Source organism: Pseudorca crassidens, chromosome 6, assembly GCF_039906515.1.
Source record: "Pseudorca crassidens isolate mPseCra1 chromosome 6, mPseCra1.hap1, whole genome shotgun sequence".
Taxonomy (NCBI): domain Eukaryota; kingdom Metazoa; phylum Chordata; class Mammalia; order Artiodactyla; family Delphinidae; genus Pseudorca; species Pseudorca crassidens.
Window position 1 is genome coordinate 71,237,079 of NC_090301.1, and position 14,419 is coordinate 71,251,497.

General features: G+C 38.0%; 1 protein-coding gene across 1 annotated transcript in view; it reads left to right on the forward strand.

Annotated features, from left to right (window-relative positions):
- PLA2R1 (phospholipase A2 receptor 1) overlaps window positions 1-14,419 on the forward strand; it is a 111,957-nt gene that overhangs the window by 59,519 nt on the left and 38,019 nt on the right. Inside the window, 3 exon segments of the mRNA XM_067741774.1 lie at window positions 8,607-8,809; window positions 10,365-10,510; window positions 14,074-14,158. Of these exon segments, the coding sequence (XP_067597875.1) occupies window positions 8,607-8,809; window positions 10,365-10,510; window positions 14,074-14,158 (434 nt within the window).

The window sequence follows — 14,419 nt, forward strand, 5'->3', positions numbered from 1 at the left end:
ATTGTACTAGAAGTCCTAGCTAATGCAATAAGACAAGAAAAGCAATTAAAAGGTACAGATTGGAAGAAAAAAATAAAACTTTGTTCACAGATGACATGATTGTTTATGTAGAAAATTAGAAAGAATCAAAAACAATTCCTGGAACTAATAAGCAATTATAGCAAGATTGCAGGATACAAGATTAATGCTCAAAAGTCAATTGCTTTTCTGTATACCAGCAATGAAAAGGGGAACTTTAAATTAAAAACATATTACATTAACACCCCTCAAAATGAAATTTTTAGATATAAATCTAACAATATATATAAGATCTATAGAGGAAAACTATAACCTTTAATGGCAGAAATCAAGAAGAACTAAATAAATAGAGAGAGATTCCATGTTCATAGGTAGACTCAGTATTGTCAAAATGTCACTACTACACAAATTGACCTACAGACTCAATGCTATCCCAATCAAAACACCAGCAAATTATTTTGTGGATATTGACAAACTGGTTCTAAAGCTTATAATGAGAAGCAAAAGACCCAGGATAACCAAATCAGTACTGAAGGAGAAGAACAAAGTCAGAGGATTGATACTACCTGACTTCAAGAGTTATTATAAATCTACAGCAATTAAGACAATATGGTTTTGGCAAGAAAAAAAAAGACAAATAAATCAATAAAAAAGTATAAAGAGCCTAGAAATAGACTGACACAAAAATAGTCAGCTGATCACTGAAAAAGAAGCAAAAACAATACAATAGAAAAAACTTTTTGACAAATGATGCGTGGCCAATTGCACATCCACATGCCAAAAAAAAAAAAAAAAAAAAAACTAGACACAGGGTTTACACCCTTAACAAAATTAACTCAAAATGGATCATAGCCCTAAATGTAAAACACAAAGCTTTGACATTCCCAGAAGAAAAGATAATAGAAAACCTACATGACCTTGGGTATGGTGATGACTTTTTAGATACAACACCAAAAGCAAAATCCATGAAATAAATAATTGATGAGCTAGATTTCATTAAAACTAAAACTTCATTAAAACTTGTGCTCTGAGAAAGATAATGTCAAGAGAATGAGAAGACAAGCCACAGAATGGGAGAAAATATTTGTAAAAATCATATCTGATAAAGAACTGTTATACAAAATATACAAGGAACTCTTAAAACTCAACAAGTAAACAAAAAACTCAATCTAAAAATGGACAAAAATCTTAAAGAAGATATATAGATGAAAAGTAAGCATATGAAAATATGTCGAACATCATATGTCATTAGGAAATTGCAAATTAAAACAACGAGATACTGCCACACACTTATTAGAATGACCAAAATCCAAAACACTGACAACACCAAATGCTGGCAATGATTTGGAGCAACAGGAGTGCTCATACATTGCTGGCAGGAATGCAAAATGGTATAGCCACTTTCAATGACAGGTTGGCATTTGCTTACAGAAGTAAACATACTCTTACCATACAATCCAACACTTACACTCCTTGGTGTTTACCCAAACAAATTGAAAACATGTCCACACAAAGACATGCATACGGATTTTTTTTATAGAAGCTTTATTCATACTTGCCAAAACTTACAAGCAATCAAGATTTCCTTTAGTAGATGAGTGAATAAACTGTGTTACATGCAGACAATGGAATATTATTCAGCGCTAAAAAGAAATGAGCTATCAAGTCGTGAAAAGACATGGAGGAAACTTAAATGTGTATTACTAAGTGAAAGAAGCCAATCTGAAAAGGCTGCATACTGTGTAACTCCAACCATATGACATTCTGGAAAAGTCAAAACTATGGAGACAGTAAAAAGATTAGTGGTTTCCAGGGGCTGGGGGAGGGAGGAGTTTATAGGCAGAGCACAGAGGATTTGGAGGGCGGTGAAACCATTCTATATGATACCACAATGGTGGATATATGTCATTGTACATTTGTCCAAACCCATAGAATGTACAACATCAAGAGCGGCCCCTAATGTAAACCATGGGCTTGGGGTGATAATGATGTGTCAATATAGGTTTTAACAAATGTACCATTCTTGTATGGGATGTCAGTAATAAGGTACGTGGGGCACAGGGTATAAGAGAAGTCTGTACCTTCTGCTAAATTTTTCTGTGAACCTAAAATGCTCTAAAATATATTGTTTATTTATTTATTTATTTTAAAATCTATGCTTTTAAAGGATGCATGCAAGGTGAAGTAAGACAAATTAGATTCTTTGTGTATAACCATCGGTTTAGGAAATTTGTATATAAACCGGTGACTGCATAGCTCTAAACAAGAAACATCACAATTCACTCAATAAACAACCTTCTCATTCTACAAATTTATGAATGTTATTAAAATGCAGAGAATAGTAAAGTTCCATGTCACACTATTACTGGAAAAAAAACCCAGGTATCATTTCTAATATACTTTGTAATTTTGTTAGGAGTGTCTACACCTGTCAAAATAAATTAATATATTTTGAGTAGACAAAGTTCTTAGTTTTTAATGTTATCTTCCTTGGGGCATATTTGAATGTCTAAAATTTGGAATTGAAGCAGAACTCCTTGTCATTCATAAGTTTCTGCTGTAATTTATTTGAGTGGCACTACTCTTTTTCTCTTTTCCCTGAAGCAAAAATAATACCGTGATGCTCAGTTTGGCTGCTCAGGCTGACTGACATTGAGTAAATTGTCTCTGAAAATGTAAATCTTTTTTTGAAGAAAATAGCAATATAAAAACCCCTGTGTTTCCTTTTTTCTTTTAAATTGCAGTTTGCAGAAACACCATCCTAAATGACATTTTTTTTTCCTGCCTGTCACAAAAGAATCCAATAGCTTGGTTCCCATGTCAGAACCTTAATCCAGCCCAGACTGACTACATAAATTGACCACTGAACAGGAAGCCTGCAGCTTTTTATAAACTCAGTGAAGACTCTGTCCTTATGTCATATCATCAAAATATTCAATCTGTGGTGGAATCATAGTCCTGCCATTTTTTCAACCTTATATTATGTTCACCAAATAGCATAATGAACCACCATATATACCCATCACCCAGTGTCATCAATAATCAACCCATGGTCAATCTTGTTTCATCTATACTCCCACCCACTCCTCCCATTTCCCATATTTTTTCATAGAAAATCCCAGATATCATATCATTTCATCCATAAATATTTCAGTGTTATCTCTAAAAGATAAAGACTCCTTTTTAGAAACATGACTATAATACAATTATCACAACTAAAAGTAATTAACTATAATTCCATAGCATCATAAATCTTCAGTTAATGCTCAAATTCCTAAATGATTCATAAACATTATATAATGTATTTTAGAGTTCTTCATTTGAATCAAGATCAAGAAAAGGTGCATGCACTGTAATTGGTTGGTATATCTCCTAAAGTCTGTTTTAATCTGTGTTTTCCTCTTCCTTGCCCACTGTCGTTTTTTAAAATTTTTATTTGTTGATGCAAATGTGTTTGTCCTGTAGAGCTTCCTTCAGTCTAGGTTTTATTATTATTTTTTTTTTGCGGTACGCGGACCTCTCACTGTTGTGGTCTCTCCCGTTGCGGAGCACAGGCTCCGGATGCGCAGGCCCAGGGGCCATGGCTCACGGGCCCAGCCGCTCCGCAGCATGTGGGATCTTTGCGGACCGAGGCACGAACCCGTGTCCCCTGCATCATCAGGTGGACTCTCAACCACTGCTCCACCAGGGAAGCCCCTAGGTTTTTTTTACTGTATCCCCACAACACATTAAAAATGTGTTACTCTTCTGGAAGAGGCCCACCTGCTATTCTAGGAAGTAACAGTTCACTAAAGAGTATATACTGCTTGTTGAGCTGGAAGAATAACAATATACTACCTTTGGTATAAAAAGCAAACATTTGAGTATTCTTTGCACTGAGTGTCACAGTGCTAATAAATGGAAGTCTTTAATATAAAAAAAAGTGACTCTATTCTTTTTATTTTTCATAAAATTGATATTTTTAAAATGACATTTTTAAAAAGCTGGAACCAGAGGCCTGATCTAAATCAGACTCTTATTTTTTTGGAAAGACCATTTCATAGATAGTTGTATGCTCCATATGGAGGCATATAATGTCCAGTTCTCTTACTATTTGCAATGTTAGAAGCCATTAATGATCGATGCCTAGATCCATGGATTCATTAGGGATTTCTTCATAGCTTCATAGCTGGGATATTTCTATAAAGAGATAATTTCCTGCTATCCTTACTAAAACAACAACAAAGAGACTATGGTACTTGGTATTTTAAGAGAAGTAACCATTCAGGTAAAACAGGAAAAACAGTTTTGATCCATACTAACTAGTGCCACTGATTAAAGGGAAAGATGGCAAATAGGGCCTTTCTCATTTAGGGAGAAGCTAATGCATTAGAAACCTAAATGTACTTTGTACTTAGATTAAGGATTCAATATAAATGGAGGCTGCTCTATGGTGAAAGAAAACAGGTTAGTCCATCCTTTAAGACATTCAAAAATACTCTTCCAAGTTATATTAGAGTTTCACAGTTATTTCATAGAGAAAATTTTGCATCCATCCGTAACTCAGGCTCTGTGACAAAAGGTTTGTGTTTCTAGATCTAGATAGCACTGTGAAAAAGGTATGTTTCACTCATGGGATAACTCCAGAGTATTTACCCTAATTGTCTCAAGTCAGTGGAAATCTTCTCTCAGTGACAAGGAAAATGGGATTGCTTAGTCAGATCTGTTTTCTTGAAACTGCCCTACACATGGAAAGGAGAACCATATCTAGCCAGCAGGTAGTTATCCATTTTAGGTCGCATCAGAGTACTGAAATGAACCAACACATAAATGAGGACAAACAGCCTCATTTCTGAGCACCCTTTGGGTATTTCCCATATCTTTTTATAAATATATAGGTAACTGTCATACACACTAAAATGTGGTAGTAGATCTTCAATGAAATGCTATGGTCTCACAAAGGAGAGAAGCATGACCAGGGGAAAGAGAGGGAGCTCCATAGAAATGGAGAAGCACAGTTAGAGGGGAAGATTCAAGCATTCATTCAACAGCTATTTATTGAATGTCCACCTCCTCTGTACCTTGACATTGTCTCATGGTAGACTCAGTTAAATATGGTTTCAAATTCCAGATAAAACCCTCAAGAACTACATGGCCCTAAGGCAAGTTACTACACCTCTGTGCCTTGGTTTTTCCATTAGTGAACTGTAGATGCTAATATCCACCTCAAAGAGGTTTTGAAGTTAAATAGGAAAAAGACCATATAAAATGCCTAACATGGTATCAGGCAGATAAGCAGAACTCCATGAAACCTCACCTTCCCCGACCCAAAGCTTCACTTTTCTCCACGGAGGAGAGGAGAGAGATGGAAGGTGGCTGGGGCAGAGGGCCTGAGATTAAGGATGTGAAAGTTGTTGCAGGGAAAGGGAAATGAGTAGACAGGCTCAAGTAAACTAATTGTCTAAAGGCCCAGTTATGATTCCCTCCTGCCCTGAGGCCACAAATAGATTTTGTTTGTTTTCAGGTATACGGCCAGAGAAGTGAAAGATGGAGGCTTTCCCAGGTTGGTTCAATTTACTATAAGGCTAGATAGCTTTACCAAACTGAAGAGACTAGACTAGTGAATTGGAATTTCTTAATTAACTGAAAGTGTTCCCATTTGTGTTTGATGGAGAGGGTAAAGGGGCGGGGATAGAGGGAGGCTAAGGCAGGTGAGGAGAATCAGTTCAAATGTGAGATTCACCGCTAAGGGATAGGATGACAGTTGCTCCTTTCCAGTGGGAAATGAGTTAATCAAATTGGAGAACAGTTTCTTGGGAGAAGAAACACCTCTGCTCTTTTCCACACCCGACCCTTATTATTTGGCTTCATAAGCATCCCCACAACATAAAATTATAAATTTGGTTTATATCTCCCTTAGCCCAGTCTCCCTTTATTATACCACTTTACTGCTTCTTTGAGGCTGAGACTCTAAAATTTAGGTCAAATGTTCCATTAAGTTAACCATTTTCGAATACCAATAACACTACTGCACACTTTTTATCTTCAGAGCAGTTCACAAACATCTTCTTCACTAATGAAGATGAGTTGAATATCTAGTGTCTAAAACCAAAGCTATTTAATCATTGTCTGATGTGGGAAAGTAAGACAAAATGCAAGAGCAACAAAAAAGTATATCGCATTTTAAACTTGCTGATTTGAGCTTTTTAAAAATTCTTTGAACATGCAGGCAGAACCTGTGCCACAAAATCCCAGCTTTTGTAATGAAAACAGTCAAAATAAGAATAGAAGCAACATCTTAGTGATGGTTTTAGCCCTTCATATCTTTCAGGGAGCTTTTTAATACATTATTTTATCAGATCTTCATGAAAATCCATAAGAAGAAAAGGAATTGTTGCCCCTATGTTTTAGACAAGGCTTTTTGTGATTTATGAACCTTGAGTTTCAAGTTACTAAGTATTTGTGCTGGGACTAGAACCCCAGAGTTCAGACCCCAAGTCAAAGGCTGCTGGGAAGGAAGGATGGAAGAGTCAGGTGGGAGTGTGTGTTTTTTCCTGCTCTTTCAACTAGAGCAATTTCATCCATATACATATTAGGCTTTCGGATTCCACATGGATTTCCACAGTTCAATTTCATTCGAATTTCATTACACAGAGCAGGCAGCATCTCCTCTGTTGTTCATGACTCAGCTAGATTGTGAGCTGCGTTCCACAATTACACTCAGCAGGCCTGCAGTGCTCCATTCACAGCAGGGGCAGTGGCATGCTATACTCTCTCCCCTGCTTGGCCCCCCAGACTCCACCTTGAACACTAACTAGCTCTTCTGGCCAGTGGAGCCAACTGATGGCCTTTGTGTGGCCCAACTCTCTCTGTTGACTTCCATTCCTTCTGCATGTCACACAATCATGTTTTCTTGTTTACCACTGGTCATTTTCATCTCCGTGGGTCTCTTTGACCATCAGCGTGCACACACACATACGACTGTGAGCTTCCTGCAGGTGTTTAACACGGGGTGTGCAACCAGGATTGTTGAAGACACAAACACTCGTGTTGTAGCTTCATTATTCTTTCTCCTTCTTCAAAAACTCTTTTCCATTCCTTCAGGAGGAATGTAAATCTTTGTACATCTTCCTCTGGCTCCTTCCTCCTCATTCCACTCCTCATTATCTCTCTCTTTAGTCTTTCTATCAGCATTAAACAACCAAAACATGGCTGGCAAGGATAATGTCAATTACCCTGTATCTACAGAAATTGAAGCCATTACTTCTGAAGGGAAATTAAGCAAGACAAATATCTAGTACCAAGTGACTACATTTTTTAAAGTGCCTTTAGGTCCAGAATCGTCACAAGTCTTTAGATGCTTCATCTATAATCACTTGCTTTTTTAAAAGCACTCCTTGAAAACTTTTCTCTCCTTTTCATCCTTCAAACTTCAGCTCAAATGTCATTTCCTGCAAATCCTTTATTGACATCCTGAGACTCCATCACTCCTTCTGAAGTCTCCCCACAGAAATTTTAACACACTTTTACCATAGCACTTAATCCATCATGTTTGCTGCCATTAATCGTTTATTTGTTTGTGTCTCACACTAAACTAAATGTTTTTTGTCCTTCTATCTCAAGCAGCTAGTAATATAAAGCCTAGCCTGGTACATAGATACAGATGCATAATTTTATTGTTGTTGTTGTTGTTGAATGTTGATTTAGTTAATTGAATGATTGCTCTGGATTGATGAAAAAGAAGCTCATTTTTACTCCATTTTTATTCTATTTTTGGAATGGGATTGTTTTCTACTAGTCACTGAAATTTGAAGTGCATTTTTTAGCTGTCTTATGAGTTGTACACATTTGATGACAAACTTGAGAATCTTAACATAGAAATTGCTTCTATGGAAAAATATGTTTCATCTTCCAAAATGTTCAAACATATGCAAAAGAATAAAATGGAATTTGTCCATAACTAAATGGTCTTTCCCTTTTCCCTGATGTCTGCCCCATCCCTGCCCCCAGAATTTCACCCCATTTAGAATATACCTCATTCTCTCCACTCTTCCATGGTGTACAGTTGAGTTTTCTGTTGTGTACCTTGCAGTCTGCTTTACTCCATCATTTATGTATTTTTTTCCTGTTGAATCTATTTCTCAGAGGATCAACTCCATGCATTTTCATTGTTAATTTTTCACAGTAGGGTTTCAAAGCACAGTGTACAGGGTAGGTATTCAATAAATGGTGAGTTAAATTTTCCTCTGCACAGTTAAAAAGCTCAATCATTCAAAGTAGAGGGATGTTGGCATTTGATGAGATATGGGGGATATTTCAGTCCCAAGTTGAAACAGCACCTAATTTCCCATAATTTGCCATCTGAGCTCAAAATGCCCCAATTTTAGGCTTCATATTCTCTCTTCTCTCACTTTGCCATCTACTATTCTCTTCTCCAGAGATGAAGAGAAATGAGACGATCACGCCAATAAAACATCCTTTTTCATCTTTATTGTTCTTGTCTGGATGCTTCATTATGAGATGTCAATTATTCAACACTCTAATGAGCTGTCTTCCAAGCACAAAACGTTCTAGTCATCTGGTATTAAAGTGTTGTTTTCTGCTTTTAGGCTACAGTGGTGGCTGTGTTGTCATTCGAGGAAGGAGTCCCCCTGGTCGCTGGGAAGTGAAGGACTGTAGACACTTTAAGGCAATGTCCCTGTGCAAGCAACCAGTGGAAAATCAGGAGAAACCTGAGCAAGAAGAGAGATGGCCCTTTTCCTCCTGCTATTTGGATTGGGAGTCAGAGCCTGGCCTGGCCAGTTGCTTCAAGGTAATACGAAAGTTACATGGGCATTCTCAATGGGACCAACATTATTCATACAGATTTACAGAGAGATAGATATAGAGTGAGATATAGATAGAGATATATAGATGTAGAGAGAGATACAGATATAGATATATACACATATGTGTGTGCGTGTTAGAAATAAATGTCTTTTTGCAAATCATCTTCAGAGCCTAGATTTAAATCAGTATCTACAATCTTCTTCTCAGAAATACGTTTTTGAAATATGATGTTTTTGTTTGGTGGTTTTGTCTTTGGTTCATTGTACAAATAGAGATTTCCAAAATCCTGGGAGAAAGTTCTTCTCCAGCACCTGGGCACATGAAGAGCAGAATGGAGACAGCCTCTACCTCTAGAAATATTGCAGTCTCATAGATGGCCTGAAACACCTGTAATACACCAAATTTAAATGTACACAGGTATAATCCTACATTAAATTCATGGAATAATAGGCCCAGAAGTGACCACACAGAGCAATAAGTTAAATCTTAGTAATGAGTAAACTGCGGCATGAAGTGAGATGAAGTGATTTGCCCAAGATCACAATTATTTATTGACAGAGTTGGAATAAACTGCGGTCTTGGGACTCCCAGTCCAGTGCTTCTTCTACTACACATCACCCTGATATGTCAACAAATATATGGTGTGTTTGATGGGCATAGCAGTAGGGCTTATGAATTTAAAGTGATTCGAGAAAAGGTTCCCAGCAGAGGTGGGTTTTGACATATAATTTAAAATATGGAAATGCTGTGTTGTGGTCCATGGGACTGGGAAGGTTATTCATCCTGGTCTCAGCAAATCAGAGCCTGGTGAAGCCCGGCCGCAGGGTGCCTGCCGGGCATTAGAGACTCAGCATAGTGTCAGGCAGTTAAAAATGAGAAGGGTGCAGAGGCCAGAATCTGAAGCTCCAGGTCTTCAGTTCCTCACCCTTGACCTTAAATGAAGTCAAAAGTATGCCTGCCATTTGACTGACTTCTTCCTGCTACTGTGAGGACAGCTGAGAAACAGGAAAGAATTTAGTCACAGCTAAGACCCAAAGACCCTAGAAATATACCCGCCCTAGGTCCCAGGTCTCATTTCTCATTTCTTTGCCTGGGTTAGCCAGATTCATTCAGCTATGGAATACTAGGTCTAATCCTAGCTCTGCTAGTTTGTGGCTGTGTGACCTGAAATTTGTAACCTCTCTTATCCTGACTGTCCTCATCTCTTGACAAACATTTTATTAAGGGACAAGCATATCCCAGTCACAGGAAATTTAGGAGGGGGAAAAAAAAGAGTTCTCAAGGAGGCAAAGAGTCCTCATCTGTTAAACCGAGCCTATCGTATCCTCCGCATGACTTTGTCATGAGAATCAAATGAGATAATGGTATTACAACAACTAGACACACTTTAGTTCAATAAATGTTATTTCTCCCTACTCGGTCAAGCTTTTAAAGTAGAATAATGACAACAATTATATTATTGTCATCTTCTTGTCCAGAATTAAACAGCCTCACCTTATTCATGACCATGTCAACTTTTTTTTCCTTTTACTACACAGGTATTTCATAGTGAAAAAGTTCTGACAAAAAGAACATGGAGAGAAGCTGAAGGATTTTGTGAAGAATTTGGAGCTCATCTTGCAAGCTTTGCCCACATCGAGGAAGAGAATTTTGTGAATGAGCTTTTACATTCAAAATTTAATCGGTAAATACTTGTTAATTTTGAAAAATTTCAGTCGCATATTTTGTCTCCAAGTAATGGCTTCTTAGGCATGAGTATCCCAAATATCGGGGGGTATTTGGGATATTCAAAATCACAAGTATTTAAGTCTAAAACCAACTAAACACTGGTTGTGAAAGAAAAATACACACTTACAGTTTTATATTTATATTGCACCCACTACTCATTCCATAAAACAAAGAACAAAGTGACGATTGTTTTGATATTTGAAATCTTTTCTCTGTACCTCAAATCAGAATTTTAGAGCTTTTCTGCCAAGTTCAGAAATTATCTAGCCCAGTGGTTTTCAAAGTGCTGTCTGAGGGTCCGGAGGGTCCTGAGCCCCCAGAGCAGGAGAGGCCAAGTGGGCAGAGCTCCTGGTTCCCTGCTCACTGACTCAGCAGGTCCAGCCAACTCCCCTTCTAGTTGTTTTGTATATAACATGAGTCCATGTGAGATTTGGTTTGAAAAAAAGAAAGTCCCACTAATTTTTTTTAAAAATTCCAATCCAACCTTCTAATTTTACCTCTGAGGAAACAAGCATTCACTTGTCTGCATCCATTTTGCAAGTTTACAGAATCTTGAATTTAACGAAGTTGGAAAATCAATCAAATTTAAATTTGAAGAAACTTAGGAGGTCTTGTGCTACCTCTGACCCAATACGGGAATTTCTTCTACTTACATTCCCGTGGTCATCTACTGTCTACATCAGGGGTCCCCAACCTCCGGGCCGCAGACCAATACCGGTCCGCAGTGTGTTAGGAACTGGGCCACACAGCAGGAAGTGAGCGGAAGAGCGAGCTAAGCTTCACCTGCCGCTGCCCATTGCTGGCATTACCGCCTGAACCGTCCCACCAATCCCCTCACCCCCGGCAGTGGAAAAACTGTCTTCCACGAAACCAATCGCTGGTGCAAAAATGCTGGGGACCACTGGTCTACATAATTCCTTTCAGTTTCAAAGTGCTCTTTACTTGGGATAAAACCCATTCCATCGTTGGAGGCTAGTTTCAAAGATCAACTTTCTAGTAAGCCAGATCAAGTCTACTCTATTTTCAAATATTTGAAAATAGCCATCATGTTCTCTTTTAGTAAGTCTTCTCATCCCTTGGCCTCTTTCTCTAGAATGTTCTTGTCGGTTAGCATGTATTTTGAGAATATCTTCTATGGAAGGGACCCTATTATATGCATGGGTGGCTGGAGAATGCAATAGATATGACAGACAAAATCCTGCCCCTGAGGATGTCGTGGTCTGGGGGCGGGGGCATGCCTCCATATATATGTAACACAAATATAATACCAGGTACTCTGTTCCAAGCTCTGGAAATCTGAAGTCTCAATGAAACACTTACCTGAATCTCACAGAAAATCCAGAACTACTTTTTGAGGAAAATCCTGGCCTTCCCCACAAGTTTCCTTTAGGACCCTCCCCTAAGAAGGTTAATATGTAACATCTATCAAATTATTCATCTCCAGCATCTATAAAAATGACCTCAAAGGTGGGAATATCTCCCAGTGTGTGTCTCATGAAGTACTCCAGGGGAAATAGGGGGATTTTGTGGTCAAATATGTTTGCAAAACAAGGCACGATCTTGGAAATTTGCCATATACTTTAGCATTGTAAAGGCTTCTAGAAGGAAGCAATTTCTTTGACTGCAAAACCCTTTTTTTTTTTGAGACCACTTACCAACATCCCATGGAACTGCTAGTCCCTGCAGGAAATGCTGGCCTGAGACCATGCTTCCCAAATCTGGCTGATTCTCACACTCACTTGGGAGACTTTTTCACACAGTGCCCTCTGGTCTCACGCCAGAGCCGCTGAGTCAGATTCTCTGAGGTTGAAGAAAAGTTCAAGAAGCTTCCTTGTCGATTGGTTTGCTAGTCTGGTGTGGGGCCTCAGATCCAAGGGAGATGTGATCGTCTCCACTTTTCTAAGTTGTAACTTGGCTTCATGACTTCAGCCCCTTGCAAAACATCCTTTCATACTTGCATATTGTGAGGTTTCCTATATGAAACAACACATGAAAACTGCTTCCAAGTTTGCTGTAACATCAAATTTCATTATAACACTTGTATTTATATAAATTCTCACACTTGGAATGTCAAGAATTTAGTGAATTTAGTGTCAAGTATCTATCAAATTATTGATCTTCGGCACTTAATCACGAAAGCTATATAACGTATGTTTTACTTTTTGTCCAGACTGCCAGGGAGTTCAGTCAAATCTCATGCTTAATTATACCAAATAAACCAGTTCTCATAGTTAGCATACATGCTTCTTCTCCTTCTTATGGCGCTGCTTTTCTATTTTATTATATTCATATTATATTATATTAATTAAAGTTACATAATTTTAGGAAAATGATGAAGAGAAAATAAGTACCAGTTCATCGTTTAGGAGCCAATATATAGCAGGAAACATGTAAAATTCTAAATTCAGTGAGGAAAGAAATAAAAAGCTCTCAAGGCAGGGAGAGTGACGTGAGTTTTCAGCCTGGCCATTAAGATTAATATGCCTGGTTTAACTTTAAGGCAGCATTCTCACCTTCCCACAACCTTAAATGTAAGTTATTATCATGGCAGTGCCCAATGCACCTCAGTGATTCTGACCTTTTCTAAGTCACATTTTACTTTCATTTGTATCATTCAGGCAAAGGAGCTCAAATATCTGAGAAGGGGATGCTTCAGAACAGGCTTGCTTCAGAACAGGCTTTCTTCCGTGCACTAAGGAAAATAAAGCATCTGTCATGACTTCTGAATCTTTTAACTCTTTAATTCTTCAAAATTATTCTCAGAAAATTATCTTAGTCAGATGATTCGTTGTATAATTAGGCTTTATTGCTTGATTTATTGAGTGCTCTCTGGTTTGACGCATTCGTCCTCAGCCTAATAGGAGGGAAGATGGTTCTCTGTGGGGCTTCTCACCAAGTCTAACCAGTGGTGACGGCTGAAGTTAATCTACCGTGCCTCAGACTGGTTTGCTGTGGAATTATTTACATTGGGACATTTAAAAAAAAAACCAAAAAAACAAATCTGCTGTGTACCTTTTATTAAATGGGGTGGTGGTGATTAACCTTCAGAGAATACATGAACATTTGACAAAAGAACAACAAATTAGAAGAGTAAAGTAGTATAAATAGTATAGTAAATTAGCAAATAAATAGTCCTCTAGGGAAAAGATGTTCCAAAAGTTCTTACCAACTTGCTTTCATGTGTTCTTGTCTTAATTGAAAGATATTGCCGTTCCTAATGAACATGCGAAAGCCATGTTCTCAATACGGGCTGACTGTTCCCCCAACTGCCCATCACCAATGAGCACACCATACAAACCAAGAGAAATGGGAAGTGAGATTAATCTTCTCTCAGTTCATTTTATAGCTCAGGTTTTGCTTACAGGAAATGTTCAATAAATGCTTGCTGACTTGACCAGTTTTGCCAGTAGCATCAGCTGTTCCCTACACAACTAAATACTTTAAAATATTTCTTGAACATTTTACATAATGTTGTGAATTCAACGGGAAGAGCCAAGTTTTTGTTTCCTCTCTTCATAGGACAGAAGAAAGGCAGTTCTGGATTGGATTTAACAAAAGAAACCCACTGAATGCTGGCTCTTGGGAGTGGTCTGATGGAACTCCTGTAAGTCTTTCCAAGCTAGAGAAAAGAAAATGAATTCAAAGCAGCTGGCCCTGGAACCACTTGGTAAACCAACCAAGAGAACCTGGAAAGAATGACCATCTTCCCCATGACCCAAACCTAAATCAAAAACTGCACCAGACCTTGGTACCAAAAGAGTTATTTCAGCAAGGTCTTGAGAAACCTTTGCTAGCCAGATAGTTCTAAAGCCAGCTATAAGATCTCATCCCAAAAAGGAATCAAATTCTCTGAAAAAGCCCCCAA